The 15801-nt window shown below is 41.2% G+C and overlaps 2 protein-coding genes across 3 annotated transcripts; one reads left to right on the top strand and one right to left on the bottom strand.

The window, feature by feature from the left end:
* Positions 1 to 1163: 1163 nt before the first annotated feature.
* Positions 1164 to 4485, bottom strand: rasl11a (RAS-like, family 11, member A). Its single transcript, XM_027008726.3, has 4 exons — positions 3918 to 4485; positions 3406 to 3462; positions 3113 to 3195; positions 1164 to 1886 (listed from the first exon to the last, which is right to left on the bottom strand). The coding sequence occupies exons 1-4, from the start codon at positions 4063 to 4065 to the stop codon at positions 1416 to 1418; spliced, it is 759 nt and encodes a 252-aa protein (XP_026864527.2). The 5' UTR covers positions 4066 to 4485; the 3' UTR covers positions 1164 to 1415.
* Positions 4486 to 5121: 636 nt separating this feature from the next.
* On the top strand, positions 5122 to 15674 carry usp12b (ubiquitin specific peptidase 12b). 2 transcript variants are annotated; one of them, XM_081695010.1, is made up of 10 exons: positions 5122 to 5321; positions 6836 to 6916; positions 7296 to 7509; positions 7726 to 7982; positions 8841 to 8917; positions 9155 to 9238; positions 9465 to 9662; positions 10367 to 10445; positions 11138 to 11183; positions 12382 to 15674. In XM_081695010.1, the coding sequence occupies exons 1-9, from the start codon at positions 5274 to 5276 to the stop codon at positions 11141 to 11143; spliced, it is 1044 nt and encodes a 347-aa protein (XP_081551136.1). In that variant the 5' UTR covers positions 5122 to 5273; the 3' UTR covers positions 11144 to 11183; positions 12382 to 15674. The 2 variants fall into 2 exon arrangements, with proteins under 2 accessions (XP_081551136.1, XP_026864526.1); XM_027008725.3 differs by lacking the exon at positions 11138 to 11183.
* Positions 15675 to 15801: the final 127 nt, after the last annotated feature.

Raw genomic sequence — 15801 nt, 5'->3', positions numbered from 1 at the left:
TCTGTGATTGGGTCACTTTGTTCCACCTCTGTAGTGTTGCTCATCTTTGGCCAATGCTCACCAGACAAGATGCTCAAACTTCATAATTTCATATTGTCACATCTCGATTATTGCAGCTCTCCGTTCATTGGTAACCCTAACCAAATCGTCTGCTCACTTCAATATGTCCGAAATTCATAACTGCAAACTAAAATAAATTCTCTCACATTCTAAATAATTCTTCCCACAGTACCCCAGTCCTGTTTCACTTACACTGGATACCCGTCCCACTATGCATTCAGTTTAAATGCCCTTAAACCTTTTGGGGGAGTGAGGAGGTGCCTTGTAAAGCAACCTTGAGTATGAGAAAAGCTTATATAATATGTAACTTAAACATATTATTATGATTATGATTATAGTTCAGAAAGATCTGATTTTTGAGACTCTCTGAGAGTTGTGAAAGTATTAATGTCAGGACAGGAAAACAGTCCTTAAGTGGGTGTGGGAGTTTCTAAATATACCAAGAATGATAACAATTTTGAAAAAAAAAAGATACAAAAAAACCCTTAAATCTTAACATTTTTAGAAAAGTTTTTTGTTGTGGTTTAAAATAAAAAGAAATCATATAACTCACATTCTCATCCATTCTGTATTTCACCAGGCAAGGTATGGAGAGAAACATGAAAGGTCAAAGATTAGGGGTCAGTGGCCATTTGCACTAAACGGGTGATAGGCAGTTGAGGTATTCCAGCCTTTGCTGCAGAGGAATGTAGGTTCATTCACACGTGTAGATGCTGCATAATCATCCTCACATGCTGGGGGATGGGCATCTAAGGTCAATGAGCAAACAAGCCACTCCACAACCTCTGCTGTGCCTTTGGAATCCCTGATACAGCAGACCTAGGTCAAAGGTCGTGAAAACCACCAGACTACATATAACATCTAGAGATCATGTTCTCCCTACACATGGAGTCTTAGAAACAGTGCATTAATAATCTGCCGTAATTGCTCTAATTTATAGGGCATTATTCCAAATATCTGTCCCCATATTTGTTTATAAAAATAGAAAACATTCCCATAATACAAACATGCCCATAATATTGATGATTTATAAAACATCTTAAATGATAGCAGCTAAAATCACAAACAGATTTAGAAAAAAGCAAACCGTTATGGGCAAATCATAATGTTTAAACTTTATTTATAAAACAGTGTTAATGATCCCATTATGTAGCCATCCACAGAAAGGATGTCTTTGAAAGAAATGTATCAACACAACTTTGCAAACTGTTCATGTGAGACCTTTTGACTCCTCAGCTAAATACTACTCAAGTAACAATAATGGCTGCAATATCCCCAACACGTCTCTGACTCAGATCCCTGGTGCAGTCATTTCATCACTGTCATCATCATCATCATCATCATCATCATCATCATCACAGGGCAGTCGCAGACTTCACCTTAGATGACAGCACTTGCCGGAACCTTCTCTTCAGCTCCTGCATGTTGGGGCTCTTGGGGCGGGCGAGATGCAGCCCACCTTTCCTCTTTTCCCCGTTCCCTCCCCCCAGTGCCCGGCTCACCTCCTGGCACAGGTGCATGAAGGCGGCTCGCACGCCCTCGTGGTTCTCCCGGGCTGAGGCCTCGAAGTAGGGCCCGCCAAGCTCGGCGGCCAGGGCCTCTCCCTCGTGGGCCGGCACCTGCCTGGCCCGTAGCAGGTCACTCTTGTTGCCCACCAGGATGATGGGGATGTTGCCACTGGGGTGGATGCGCCGCACGTGCTGGTACAGTGGCTGGATGGTGTGGTAGCTGTGCAGGTCTGTGATGGAGAAGACCAGCACGTAGCCGTCAGCCCAGTAGATGGAGCGGTTAATCTGCTCCTGGCAGTAAAGACCCTCTGCATCATCCTGGAACAGAGGAAATAAAAAAAAAGAGAGTGAGAGAGAGAGAAGGCTAGAGAGAGCAAGAGAGAATGAGAACTTTGATATTATTCCTTTATTATAAACATAATTTTGTTAGATACATTTGGCACCTAACACTGGTCTAATGCTTTGCTTATACAGTTATAGAGGATGACTTCATCACTAAGAGTGAAAAGGCATCCACTGTGATTCCACAAATTCTTAAATACCTCATCACCACTAAGGTGTCCTAATGAAGTATAAAATTTATATTACCACATGAACAATACATCAAAATTCTAATCTGATTCAACATATTTCCTACTACAACACACTGATTTGTTCTTTTACCCTTAAACATGTTACTGTTTTCCTTGTATTTTTACAATAAACATCAAACAACTCATAGAGTCTACCACACAGAGAGAACAGAGAGAGAGAGACACAAAGTGGGGGTGGCACTATGAAACTACACTAGGGCTTCAGGCATCATGTACCACGTGAACAAGATTTAGAAACATTTAAAAAAAGAGAGTTGGAATAAGCATTACTAAGTTGTGGCAGTGAAAATTGTAGAATGACTACAGCAAGGATGTTATTTTCCTAATTGTACAGCAAAGGAGAGTTCACGTTCCCTTCACTTTCTGTGTTTCAACATCATGTTGGTCTCATGGCTTTAACACAGACGTCAGTGAGACAAAATAAGACCAGGAATGCCAAAACAAGTAGAGTAAATGAGCTAAGGTTAAAGACTTAACTGCTAAAAGCTGTAAGAAGCCATGTTTAATGTCAAGAGTGTCACATCCCGCTACCATAGCAGCATATGGTAGGGCTTTTTCCTGGCTACAGATTAACCTGGTGCTGAATAATCAGGCATTATCAGTAGGGAATGACTATTAACAAGGTCATTTAAAGTAGAACAGGTTTAATCTGTGTCTGAAAAACAGGTTATTGTGGTTCCAAACCTCCCTGTGCTACTCTATACCCCGTCTCAGCGTTACTGAGCTAATGACTGAACGCATCCACTTTATCTCCCCTCCCAAATTCTTGCCTTCCAGGCCAAACATTTGAACCAGGATTCCCCATGAGAAGCCTGCCGAGGTCCCAGAGGTAAAGAATGATTAATTACCTAGCACCGAGCTAATTCAACACACCAGCACAGCGTTAACTTTGGATGGACACAGAGGTGGATAAGGAAAGAAAGGAAGCATTCAAGACAGGCCTGGAGGTACCTGCAGTGAGACACAAGGAGTGTCCTGCACTTGTAAGGAAACCTGCTCCCCATCTAGGCTGATCTTCCTTGAGTACAAGGCCCCTAGGGGATAAAACAGATCTTATATATACACACACACACACATTTATATATATATATATATATATATATATATATATATATATATATATATATATATATATATAAATATATATATAAATGTGTATGTATGTATGTATGTGTGTGTGTGTGTGTGTGTGTGTGTTTGTTTTCCAATAAATCTTTATAGAGGTTTATAAAAGAGTGAATTACCTGTGTTTGCTTCATAGTCTCCAATGAATCTCTTGGTCAAAAACCTTACTATCAAGGCTGTAAATTTACATCAGAGAGCGTTAGCTTTTATGTTTATACAACGTCGACCATTAAAACCTCCCCAAATCCGAGCTATACGGTTGAAATGGGAAAAAGCAGCACGTTATGTTTTTGTCGCCCCCCGGCGAAAACTGCTGATCCCTTTTTCTAACATACCAAACTTTCAAGTTTTAATTTCAAATCAGTACACTGCATTACTTATTGCAACTACCCTTCTTCCGAATTTGGAAACACGAATAACTATAAGTCAATGAAAGAAATATGGCTAATTTGTTTTCGTTCAATACACAAAACGCCACCTCTGATAAGAATTTAAAAGAGAAAACGTAAGATCCATAAGAATAATATGCGTTTAGTTTACTTTCGCGTGGAGTAGGAAATCATTCTATATATTGTATTATTATTACTATTATTATTATTATAAATATAATGACAAAAGGCTTTATTACTACCTGTTTTTCCGACGTTACTGGCTCCAAGAACGACTATTTTAACGTTTTTAGTAGGTACACAGTCCAAAACAGGGTACTCTGGTATAGGAACTAGCAGAAAGTTGCTAGAACCACTGGTCATTGTTCTTGTCTGGTCGATAAGACGCATTTAGAAAGATTTAAAAGCTGTAAACCTTATCCGGATGCATGAAGACTCATGTTTATTGCCTGATTACTCCAAACAGCCCTTTCCAAACAAGTTTGGCTCTAGAATGTGAGCGCCGCCTGGTCGATGATTATATCCACTTGAAACAATATCTCGACAAATCCTTTGAATCAAAAACAATTTCCTTCTAAAAGTGTTCTCCATGTATTTTATTCTTTTCCCGTTGTTTTTTTCTGATATAACACTTTAGATGTTAATACACCAGACACCGAAGAGGACCGACTTCAACGGACAGGACAGAAATACCCAGACAGGAACTGTTCTTCCGCTCAGGGGAGCAGCAGCGTCTGGATCATTCTCCACCAAGCGGAGGGCAGCTGTTGGGCGGATGACACCGATGACAAAGCACAATAATGCTCCGACAGTTGACTGAACTATTAGGATCTTTAGCTCGTGTTCTCTGCTGCACAAACATAGCATAACCTACGTTATACTAATGAAATTAGATAGATAGATAGATAGATAGATAGATAGATAGATAGATAGATAGATAGATAGATAGATAGATAGATAGATAGATAGATAGATAGATAGATAGATAGATAGATAGATAGATAATGATTAACGTGATATATTATTGTCTGCTGCACTAATGTATGTTTACTAATAAATAATACAGAGGGACGGACATACAGAAGGACGGGCAGGCAGACGGATAGATAGATAGATGGATGGATGGATGGATGGATGGATGGATAGATAGATAGATAGATAGATAGATAGATAGATAGATAGATAGATAGATAGATAGATAGATAGATAGATAGATAGATACATCTATATAGGTTACATCGCACAAGAACGCTAAAAGTGATTAAAACATATTAAAAACGACAGTTAGATATGGTTTTGTAATATGTGCTTAATATTAACTTAATTGATTGGTTTAATTCATTTTTAGAAAAATTAGCCCTATTTTTATATTATCTAATGAGGATGAGTGCATATCCTCCGACCTGGTACGGAAATAGCCGAGCTTGAGAAGTGCCCTACGAGACACTTCGTGCGTTGCGCCGATGTCAGAGCCGACAGAGCGACACTCCCTCGCTTCTCCTCCGGCGGCTGGACGGTGAAAGGTCTCCCCGGAACTTCAGCCTTTGCGGCTGTCACAGTTTTTAAATTGGGGTTCGGTCCAATATGGCGGCAGACGGATGGAAATACTGATGACAGTCCGAAAGATCGCCTCGATTTGTACGATGGTAGGTTTCATTTCATCCCTCGGTTTGTCTTCACCTGCTCGCCAGCTCCTATGTGTTTTTGAAGTAGCGCTGTCCTGTCCACTGCGCCTAGCCCGTCTTTTACCAGCTCTTGCTAGCAGGCTAGGTAAACAGTTAGCTACTCGGCAAGAAACCATGTCACGTAAGAGCACATCTCGCTAGCTAACCTTGCAGAAAGTTTGCGAACCAGTAAGGTTGTGCTATTACCAACACAGCGGTGGAAGCATATCATTTTCGTTTACATGATTTTCTGTTGATTGCTCAGTTATTCTTTTTAGGGGTCAAATGAAGATATAGCTAGCTGGGCTTAGCAAGTTAGCTCCCTAGCAAACAGCATAACTAAGCTAGCAGGTAGGCTAACGCTAGCGTAGGGGTGGGGGGGGGAAGAAATCTGGGCATAGTTTGTGTCCAGGCATGGTTAGCCAGTGCGACTTCACGCCAAACTTGTCGAGTAACTGACGTTACCTGACCGCCTTGTTTACAAATACGTACTTTATTTGTCAAATTATTTATAGCTAGGATGTATACGTAGATGTTGCTTTTAAGGAAGCGATCAGCTGTGGTTTGTGGTTTTTTTTTTTTACCCTTACTAGCTAAAGTGTGCGCTGTCCACAAAGCTGAGTGTTGATTTGCTTAACGTGTTATCTAGAAACTAGAGCAGAAATAGTTTATAGCACTATTTTATATTGCAGACAGAGTTAAGTCAGCCATAAATTATTCAAAACTAGCTTCCCTGGCGGGGTTAACACGGTTGTCTGCGTCAAACAAGCATAAGTTTGCTCTTGTTTTGCTGTTCTGTGCTGGAATGTCCCGTTAATTTTAGGTTAGCCTTTTTATTGATGTTCCACAACTGTGTAGTCGTGATTGGCAAGACTGTGGCCTTAAGGATATAAGAATAACCTTTTCACCTCAGCACTTAGCTGATACCTACTGTTTGTCTAGACTTAACAACTTATTTATACATACATACACACATACTTACATACAATGACCACCTGTTAGCCACAATCCTGTGTGATTAAATGTCGCTTTATCCAATATTGCAATTCACCATGCTTGACATCACAATTGTACTATGAAATGGTATCTTGGCTTTGAGGAAATCACAGTTGTTACTTGATTTTTAAATACAACCACACTTGATGCAAATACCTTAATAACTTTATACATACTGCATAAACCGATGGATGTATGTATGAATACATTAAATAGCCAGACCTCACCTACCCTTTTAAAAAGTGTAATAAACAGGTCATTCATAAAAGAGGCCAATAGAAACATGAGTATATAGAACTGAGTGAAAAAGGATTGGTAACCTATAAGTACTAGGCTATAGAACGGATGGTTTGTCTATGGATGGATTACAAGTGTAGTAGCCACAGCATACTGTACTGTCAGTTTCACCAATCACAGTCCACAAACAGGATGTTCCTGTTAAGCTTACAAAGTACCAGTGCACTGCTGTTTACTGGGGGCATTTATGATTTACTTTATAGGGCGCCAATGCCTCAGCCTTGGAGAAGGAGATTGGACCAGAACAGTTCCCTGTAAATGAACACTACTTTGGGTTGGTCAATGTAAGTCAAGTCAGTTTCACATCATTCAGTAAATGGAGAGCTGGGCTAAATATAACTTTGCAAATCTGCAAATAAAGTGCTGGTCTAAAATATTAGTCAATTTCACATTTTAAGGAAGTCTGATATTAACTAGTCTACACGTTCCTGACCACACACTTAGTAGCTCATTAGGTTTTAGGTAAGAATGTATCAGAGCCACTTAGTCAAAATGACAGGTTGTAATCATTCATAACTATCTGAAATGAAATACCACTTCTTACCACTAAAGGCTTCAGGCCCATATGTGCATTTAAAACCTTTATATGACACTGAGGTGTTTGACTCCTTCATCTCCCTGGTCTCCCCTCTTCTCTCCTTGCTAATTCACCCACGGTTGCAGTTTGGCAACACCTGCTATTGTAACTCGGTGCTTCAGGCTCTGTACTTCTGCCGGCCCTTCCGGGAGAAAGTGCTGGCCTACAAGGTCCAGCCACGACGTAAAGAGAGCCTGCTCACGTGTCTGGCCGACCTGTTTAACAGCATTGCCACGCAGAAGAAGAAGGTTGGGGTCATCCCGCCGAAGAAGTTCATCTCCCGTCTGAGGAAGGAAAACGGTAAGGCCAAAGTCTGGACAAGGAGGCGGCGCTGGGACCAGGTGGTCAGTGTTGTAAGGTTTAGATGCTTGTTACAAGTGATGGTGGTAATTGGACCATGTACTTCACAGTGTGTAAAGCTGATGTAGTGGAAAGGTGGGTGGGGGCAATGTGCTTTTGAAATGACTAATGACTCTGAGCTTATCAGACTTGCACATTTCCTCTTCATTCTATTAGAGCTGTTCGACAACTACATGCAGCAAGATGCTCATGAGTTTCTCAACTACCTGCTCAACACCATCGCTGACCTGCTACAGGAGGAGAAGAGCCAGGAGAGACAGCAGAATGGGAAGCTGGTGCAGAATGGAGGGGGTGGGGGAAGTGTGAGCAGCACAGGCGAGGCAGAACACGACGAGAAGACCCAGCAGACATGGGTGCATGAGATCTTCCAGGGCACACTCACCAATGAGACGCGCTGCCTCAATTGTGAAGCGGTGAGCTGTTCAGTCAGAAAATTTCAGGGAAGTGCACACAAGGTTTCCAGAGAAATGTGACGTTTCAGAAAAAGGCCCTTCTTGGGCTGTGTAGGCAAAGTCATTCTGAAGATCTAGGAGGTGAAACAAGTGTACATTATCAAAAGAAAACGTTCTTTTTCTGCGGAAACGTTATGTACCACACTGCAATTTTGAAAACCTCTATATTTTTTACTATAACCTGCTGCAGTTACTCCCTGGCATCATCTTCAGATGTATGTATGTGTGTGTGTGTGTGTGTGTGTGTATATATATATATATATATATATATATATATATATATATATATATATATATATATATATATATATGTGTGTGTGTGTGTGTGTGTGTGTGTGTGTGTGTGTGCGCGCATACACCTATGTAATATGTATACACTCACACATTTATCTGATAATGCTAGATACATTAGCATAACTAACATTCTTACTTAACAGTGCTTTTCACTTACCTTTGCTCCCTGAAACCTTTCAGCAGAAGCAATAAAGTGTGTGTGTGTGTGTGTGTGTTTTATTCCCAGGGGATTAGTACATACTGTACTATTAACGCTTGGCGATGTGTTTTTAAGAATCAACGTCAAAAGGCTTCATTTCATAAGTGAGAGGAAGTTAGCCACTGTTGTTTTTTGACAGAGATTCACATGAGCTTCATTCATATATATTACACTCCTGTTGAACACCTAGTACTAATGGACTGGACATTTGGACTGGGAATGGGAATAGAATTCCATAAGTAGCGCTGCACCTTTGGAAAGATGGAATGTGATACTGCTGCTGCTGCTATTGATGATGATGATGGTTTTTCTATCCTTCACCTTAGGTGAGCAGTAAGGACGAGGACTTTCTGGACCTCTCTGTGGATGTGGAGCAGAACACCTCTATCACACACTGTCTCAGGTACACACACACCCGACACTCTTAGAACACACTGCCTGCCTCACCTGTGCCCACCTATACAATCGAAATCTTGTGTCTGCCATGTTGTTAAAATTTCCAAGCAGCTGTCATTCTTTCACAATGTGAAAATGTTGTTATTTCTGTATTAGTGAAATGTGTGTTGGGGGTCTAGATTGGTTGTTTGTATTTTTGATTTTTGTTTTATTTTAATTACTTTTTTCTCTATATATATAATAGGGGCTTCAGTAACACAGAGACCTTATGTAGTGAATACAAGTACTACTGTGAACAGTGTCGGAGTAAGCAGGAGGCACAGAAAAGGTAAGGCGTCCTGCCTGCTCGGCCCGAGATGGAGTGGCACACACCTCTTGTCTTTGTAGTTGTTTTCAGAGCAACCATTTAAATTTGCTGTACAGCCTGTGTTCCTCATGCCTCACTACTATTCAAATAAGCTGAATTGCAAAAAAGGTTCTTCACTGTGCAGAACTCTTATTTTTTCCGTGTAGATCGTGTTCCCACTCCTGTCACTTCATCCTTTGCCTTTTAGGATGCGGGTGAAGAAATTGCCCATGATCCTTGCCCTGCACCTTAAGCGTTTTAAGTACATGGACCAGCTGCATCGCTACACCAAGCTGTCCTACCGCGTGGTCTTCCCTCTGGAACTGAGGCTCTTCAACACGTCTGGGGACGCCACCAACCCCGACCGCATGTACGATCTCGTGTCTGTGGTTGTGCACTGTGGGAGGTAGGCATCCAGTCTGAGCCACTGCAACATTCTGACCAGCCTTGTTACCCAGATGAAAGAGGGGGTCGACCTTGAATTGCCAGCAGATTTAAAGAGTCACACCAACAGCCTATTTAGCCCCACCTGCCTTCTCTCAGCTCTTTATGGTTTCTTAGTTAACTGCTGTTGGTCTTGACAGACCATTTATGGAAAGATGTTACATTAGTGCCACAGCTAGCAGCCAGTTAACGATCAGGCTGCAGCACTATGGCTGATACAAACCATCTAGCAAGGACTCGGGATAATAATAGTAGCATCCTTGTCCTGCTCACTTGTCTCATTCTCTCGAGTTGAAATACGGTGTAATAAAGCAGCGCAAACACAATGCATGGGTCCCTCTGCCCACTGTTTGCTGCTACACACAGCTACTTTCTCCAAGACCTAAAATTATGGCAAGCAAGATTGTTGTCCTTCACATAATTTCACTCCCTGGGCAAGTTGGGCTGTGGGTGTGTCCAGTGGCTTTAAGCCAGACCTCTCTTCAAACATTTACTGGCAAAGAGACATTATTCTTGTCTACAGTCATAAACAATCAAAAGAAGCCAGCTGATGCGTTGTATTTTTAACTACATATTTTGTAGTTTTGTTTACATTTATGTTTCTGTTGCTCTTTTAAAGTGTACAGGATGCTTGCAGTTGTTTTAGCAGTTGTCTTTGCCTTTCAGTGGTCCAAATCGTGGCCATTACATCACTATAGTGAAGAGTCATGGCTTCTGGCTTCTGTTTGATGATGACATTGTAGAGGTAAGACGTAGTGCTCGCTCTTTCTCAGGATCTCTGGTCTGCTCCAGTGCATTCTCTAATTATACACTTATGAGAAGAGTGGAAGAGGAAGTTAAACATGTATTAAAAATATAGACAGCTCTGAAGTCTTCTTGACTGGTGTGAACTGTAGAAACAATTCAAATGTCAAAGTCAAGTGTGTGTGTGTGGTGTGTGCGTGTGTATGTGTGTATATATATATATATATACGCACCTATCTCTCTCTCTCTCTCTCTCTCTCTCTCTCTCTCTCTCTCTCTCTCTCTCTCTCTCTCTCTCTCTCTCTCTCTCTCTCTCTCTCTCTCTCTCTCTCACACTTTCTCTGTCTCCATATAGATAGATAGATATGAGACACACACACACACACATTTGTTGTGAAGATCTTTAAATAAAACAGGGTACCCACTTACAGCTGAATGTCATCCCATTGATTGAGAACACCTTCAAATTTCATCTTCAGGTTATCTGCTAATCCTAAATGTTCACATACTGTTGCCTCTTGCTGAAGTTTTAGGTCAAATTTATGCAGAAATATAGAAATTTCTAAAGGATTCAAAAATTTTCGCGTGTGTGTGTGTATTTATATGCTCATCAGCCATTACTTTAAAACCACCTGCCTATCTCAGATCCTTACACTTGCCAATTCTTTTTGCTTCTAACACATCAACTTCAAGAACTGACTGTTCACTTGCTGCTTAATCTTCCCCAACCCATTGACAGGTACCATTACAACGAATATAACGATATTCAACTGATCTGTGTTTATACATAAACATTTGTTTAACACCAGGCCATTGAATGTCTGTATTTGAACTGGAATTTGTATTCATACTGGGAAAGGTGGAACAGGAATTCAGTAAAATTTTGTGTTATGGGGTAATTGTTTTTTTCCCACCTAACCTAGTTTTGTTATGGGTTCTTGACTGTTATTTGTCTCTCTGAGTAGTGTGAAATTCAGCAGTGAAGAATTGTTTTTAAAAGGGGACTTGCTTTGTCTTGCCAAATTGCTTTTGTTTGTCAGGAAGGTTGTAAAGAGAGCACAGGATTAGCTGTGCGTTTCTCACACCAACATCAGCCATTGAGAAGGACATGGATACACATGTTGCGGAAATGGCATCGTTTTACTGGGTTCCTGTGACCACTACACGCATTCAGTGGTTTAGTCTTGCTAAGCCACTGGCCTACCACCAAGGCAGAATAAACAACAGATGGAACATGGATTTCCCACAGTGAAGAGGGTCTCATGTACAAGGCTGTTCTGTCTCAGAAAGAGTGCGATGTTAAGACTGATGGACAAATGGTCTGGCCGAAGTCCGAGCATACAGTGTTTTAATAAACCTCTGGAAAAGCCCAGGAGCAGTTTGTTGTGCGGCCTGAGCGTACGGTGCACAAAATATTCTGTTCTTGGAGCACTTATGTGTTAAGCTAAAATTCGCTCAGCGGAGCTCTTAATAGAACAGTGAAGCTCCTTTAGCCCTGACTTCTCCTAAGACATCGTACGCGTTAGGGAGACGCACAGATCAGACGTTCACTCCAAAGCACCTTCCCAGCAGCTGATTCTGTCAAGGAAGCAGAGGGAGAGGGAGACTGAGAGCTGGCTGGAAATGAAGGTTCCACAGTGTGAGTGCACAGGCCACCTGCCGCCACTCTATTGGGAGTCCTGCCGGTCCATTTGAAGGGACTTGGGCTATTCTCAAGCCAGAAGAACAATCGGACGGCTGTTCTCCTTCCTTGCCTGTGCTCAGTGGGTGGATTGTTTGTGACAGTCATACTTCCTTTCATACCCCCTAAGCTTTTTTGGAATTTAGTATTGCATCCTTTCCTTTGACTTTGCATTATTTTACAACTTCAGAGTGGCACGTCAGACTGTCACCAAAATGAAAAATTAATCTATACCTCACTTTCTCTTTCCCGGCAGAAAATTGATGCCCAGGCAATAGAGGAATTCTACGGGCTGACATCTGACATTTCCAAAAACTCGGAGTCAGGGTACATCCTCTTTTACCAGTCCAGAGACTGAGCCAGTGGGAATGTGAGAATGGGACTGCATGACTTTGTGAAAGTCAGGGTAAGGGAGAAGGCAGGGCTTGGGCAATGTCAGCATGCTCCGCCCCCATCTCAGACCCTCTCAGTCAAGCCCCAAAGTCATTCTGGCTTATCAGCGAGGCTTTGCACTGGAGCACCAAGTAAACAGAAGACAGGAGCAGCCGATGAGAGAGCGCCCTGGACATGGCAGAGCCATCTCCAGACAGAAGACTGGAAATCCTCCATCTCCGCACTCCCCTGCTTTGTGTTGTTGAGTTACATGCACACATTCTCCATCAGTCACAGCTAAGGAGTCACAAAGAACCTCGGAGAGCATAAAGATGGACACATTTGTATCAGTGTCACTTTTAGTCATAACAGGATGACCTGATCGAAAACAGTGGTGCAGGGAGTTATTGGATTCATTTTTGTTCTGCATGACACCTTGTATTAAGTTTTGTCATGGCAGTGTGGACTACTGTGAAGGTTAAAGGGTTTGGCACAGCACATGGTGTGATGAAGAGATGGTCATGCCTGTAAATGCCGAGTATTCAAGGCTGGGATTGGGAAGCTCTGCCTTACTAGACTTTGATTTGCAATGTAAAACATCTCACATTATTTGCCTACTGGACCACCAGCTATTTACAATCAAGTCTTGTAATTATCATATTAGATGTGGCAGTAAAACAGTGTATCTCTGCTCCATCTCTGCAACTTTAGTTAGTTCTAGTTACACTGATATGACTAGCCAACCCCCCCTTTTGTTGTTGTTGTTGTTTCTCCATGGGAAGGAGGGATCATTTACATGGATGTGTTTTAAGAAGGAAGTCTGCAGGTTGGAGTGACATCTGCTTGGTAGAGCAGAGAGAATTGTGGTTAATGATGTGGCCATTTAATGTGTGAATGAGGTTAGTTTGGCATTTTGGGACTGGTTAAGTATAAGGAGACTCTTAACATTCTGATGTTTATGAGTACAAAGTCTGAGTGCTGTGCGTTGACTATTGAAGTGCACACTTGATGGCATACAAATCATTATGGACTGTAGCGTGCACATTACAGATTGCAACGAGACATTTAGATTTAGTGTGTTATTTTTTTGCTCACAGTCCACTGTTTTGCTACCAAAAATTGGATAAAATATCACTGCTAGATTAGTGTATTCTATTGCTGACTAGTTGATTGTTAACTGAAGGTTTGTTTTACAACAAGGTATCAAGACTTCATTTAGAGACTCAGGTAATTTTGGTTTTGAATGAGTAGCTACTATCCTATACTCATTATCTCAAAGCAAGGGCTCTTTTCTCCTTGACTTCTTGCTTAGTAACTATTTAACTAGATATAAATGGAAAAAAGAAGTGAAGCACAGCATTGGAGTCTGTCTTGTTTGCTCCTTGTGACCAGGGACCTGTTCACTAGCATCAGATCGGGGTTCTCAGCAGGAAGCAGACTAGCTTAGTGGGTCATTAGAACAGCTTAGCAATGCCCAGAGGCTGGCCATGTATAAATTTTGCAAATTCGTTGTAGCGCAAGGAATTCCATAATCATACGAGGGCGTGATCTCTGCTCTACTAAACCCACAACAGCCCTTTGCGGCCACCAGTTATTAAGACAGAGATCATTGTAGCATAGATATTTGTACGTCTTAAGTGGTGTCCCATGTTATTTGGTTGGTTGTCTGTTTGGTTGGTGGGTTTTTTTTTGGTTTTTTTTGTTGGTTTTGTTTCAGTTGACTGCCTGAACTGCTGGTAAGCTTACTTGGTCCCTGGTATTACAGGGGCCTCTGTGGTGAGTGTTGTCCCTGGTATTACGGGGGTCTCTATGGTGAGTGTCGTCTTTCTCGGCACTTGGTCCATAACTTGTTCACAGATGCTAAAGATTTTCAAGCCCTATGAGCCACCCTGTGGCTATGAAAATCTCCCTACAGAAACAGAACACCCTAACCTCCAAGATGGTAAGTCTTCTGTTGTAATTCATCCACCAAATAAGAAAGGTGACAGAACTTTCATAACAAACTGGTATTGTAAGAGCATGTAATGTTTGGCTTTAGTGGGCTATTGTGACCTTTTCTCCATGCATTAAAATGAGCTCAACTTGTCCATGTTTAGTTGGGCACACAACAGGAAAATTTATTGACTGTTCATGTTGGTCTTGCCTTTTTTCATTTGACACTTTTATTTTGGAATATGCATCTGTGAAGATTCTGAACTGACTGCTGCTGTTTAAAGTCCACATCTCATAGCTCCTGTAAAACATGTATTCGGTAATGACTTATGCATGGTATTACAGCTGTTATAAACCTCGTATGAATGTTATAAACAGGAAACAGCAGTAGCAAGTGTAACAATTCAGTGATAATACAAGCTTTTTGATTGACCACTTATGCTGCATCTCACCTTAAGGTATGTTAAGAATGGACCTATTGTGAGATGTCACCAGTGTTTATAACACTTTGTACTTCCATAACAGTCATAACCACACTATTATCGTCATTATCATTCAAACTGCTAGTGTGCTTTAACTGGATTTTAGATTCTAATGGTCAACAAAGGAGTAGGAGGGGGAGGATGCTGAAATTGGATGCTGTTTGTCTCCTTTTGTGTGTGTTCTGTTTCATAATTTATGTAAAATTATTACCTTTATTGTTATTTTTCCCTAGACGTTCACGGTTCTATAGATTTTTTTGTTCAGTTTTCATTCATTTAAACATACCAGCAGTGGTACTGTGGTGATATTACTTGGGCTGATTGTTGCTACAGAAATGTGCAACTGGCAATGGAGTATGAGTCAGCATATACCAGATATACCCTAAGCTACATCACAAGGGTAATTTTATTGCTTGACACCTAATGCACTGATCATTAGAACTGAATATTAGCTAGAATTAGCATTAGCAAGCTAAATTGCTTTATGGCAAATGTGGTTAGGTGTGATGGTGCCTAATGCTAAATCATGCTAACATTCATTCTACTATTGTGTGTGAAGTTTTGTGAGCTCCCCCCATGCCCCCCAACCACTATCTGTTGTATAAAGTGACAGCATTGAGTCTATGTTGGTTTTTAAAAAGTGCACTTTTGACAAACAATGTACAGATTGTAAGAGGTAGAGAGGCCTTGGGATGAAGTATATGGAATGTATGAAAGAAGGGGCATGTTCAATCTGTCCCCAATAAAGACAAAATCAAAAAGACATGAACAGCTTGGAGGTTTGTGTGGGAAGCATCAAATGGCATTAACACCACCTACTTATGGGGAGTTTTCCACTAATGTCTTTGTCGTGACACTGACAAGCTTCACTTAAATCGTTAAAAAAAAAT

Source organism: Electrophorus electricus, chromosome 13 (assembly GCF_041902795.1).
Source record: "Electrophorus electricus isolate QZ-2024a chromosome 13, ASM4190279v1, whole genome shotgun sequence".
Lineage (NCBI taxonomy): Eukaryota > Metazoa > Chordata > Actinopteri > Gymnotiformes > Gymnotidae > Electrophorus > Electrophorus electricus.
The sequence above is the reverse complement of the archived record's forward strand: the minus strand, read 5'-3'. Positions and strand labels throughout refer to the sequence as shown.

Coding starts and splice junctions, on each gene's coding strand:
- rasl11a (XM_027008726.3), bottom strand. CDS start 4,065: ATGCGTCTTATCGACCAGACAAGAACAATGACCAGTGGTTCTAGCAAC. Junction 3,196..3,405: donor AGACTATGAAGCAAACACAG/GTAATTCACTCT, acceptor TTTATCCCCTAG/GGGCCTTGTACTCAAGGAAG. Junction 1,887..3,112: donor CTCCTTGTGTCTCACTGCAG/GTACCTCCAGGC, acceptor CCTCTGTTCCAG/GATGATGCAGAGGGTCTTTA.
- usp12b (XM_027008725.3), top strand. CDS start 5,274: ATGGAAATACTGATGACAGTCCGAAAGATCGCCTCGATTTGTACGATG. Junction 7,510..7,725: donor CCGTCTGAGGAAGGAAAACG/GTAAGGCCAAAG, acceptor TCATTCTATTAG/AGCTGTTCGACAACTACATG. Junction 10,446..12,381: donor TTGATGATGACATTGTAGAG/GTAAGACGTAGT, acceptor CTTTCCCGGCAG/AAAATTGATGCCCAGGCAAT.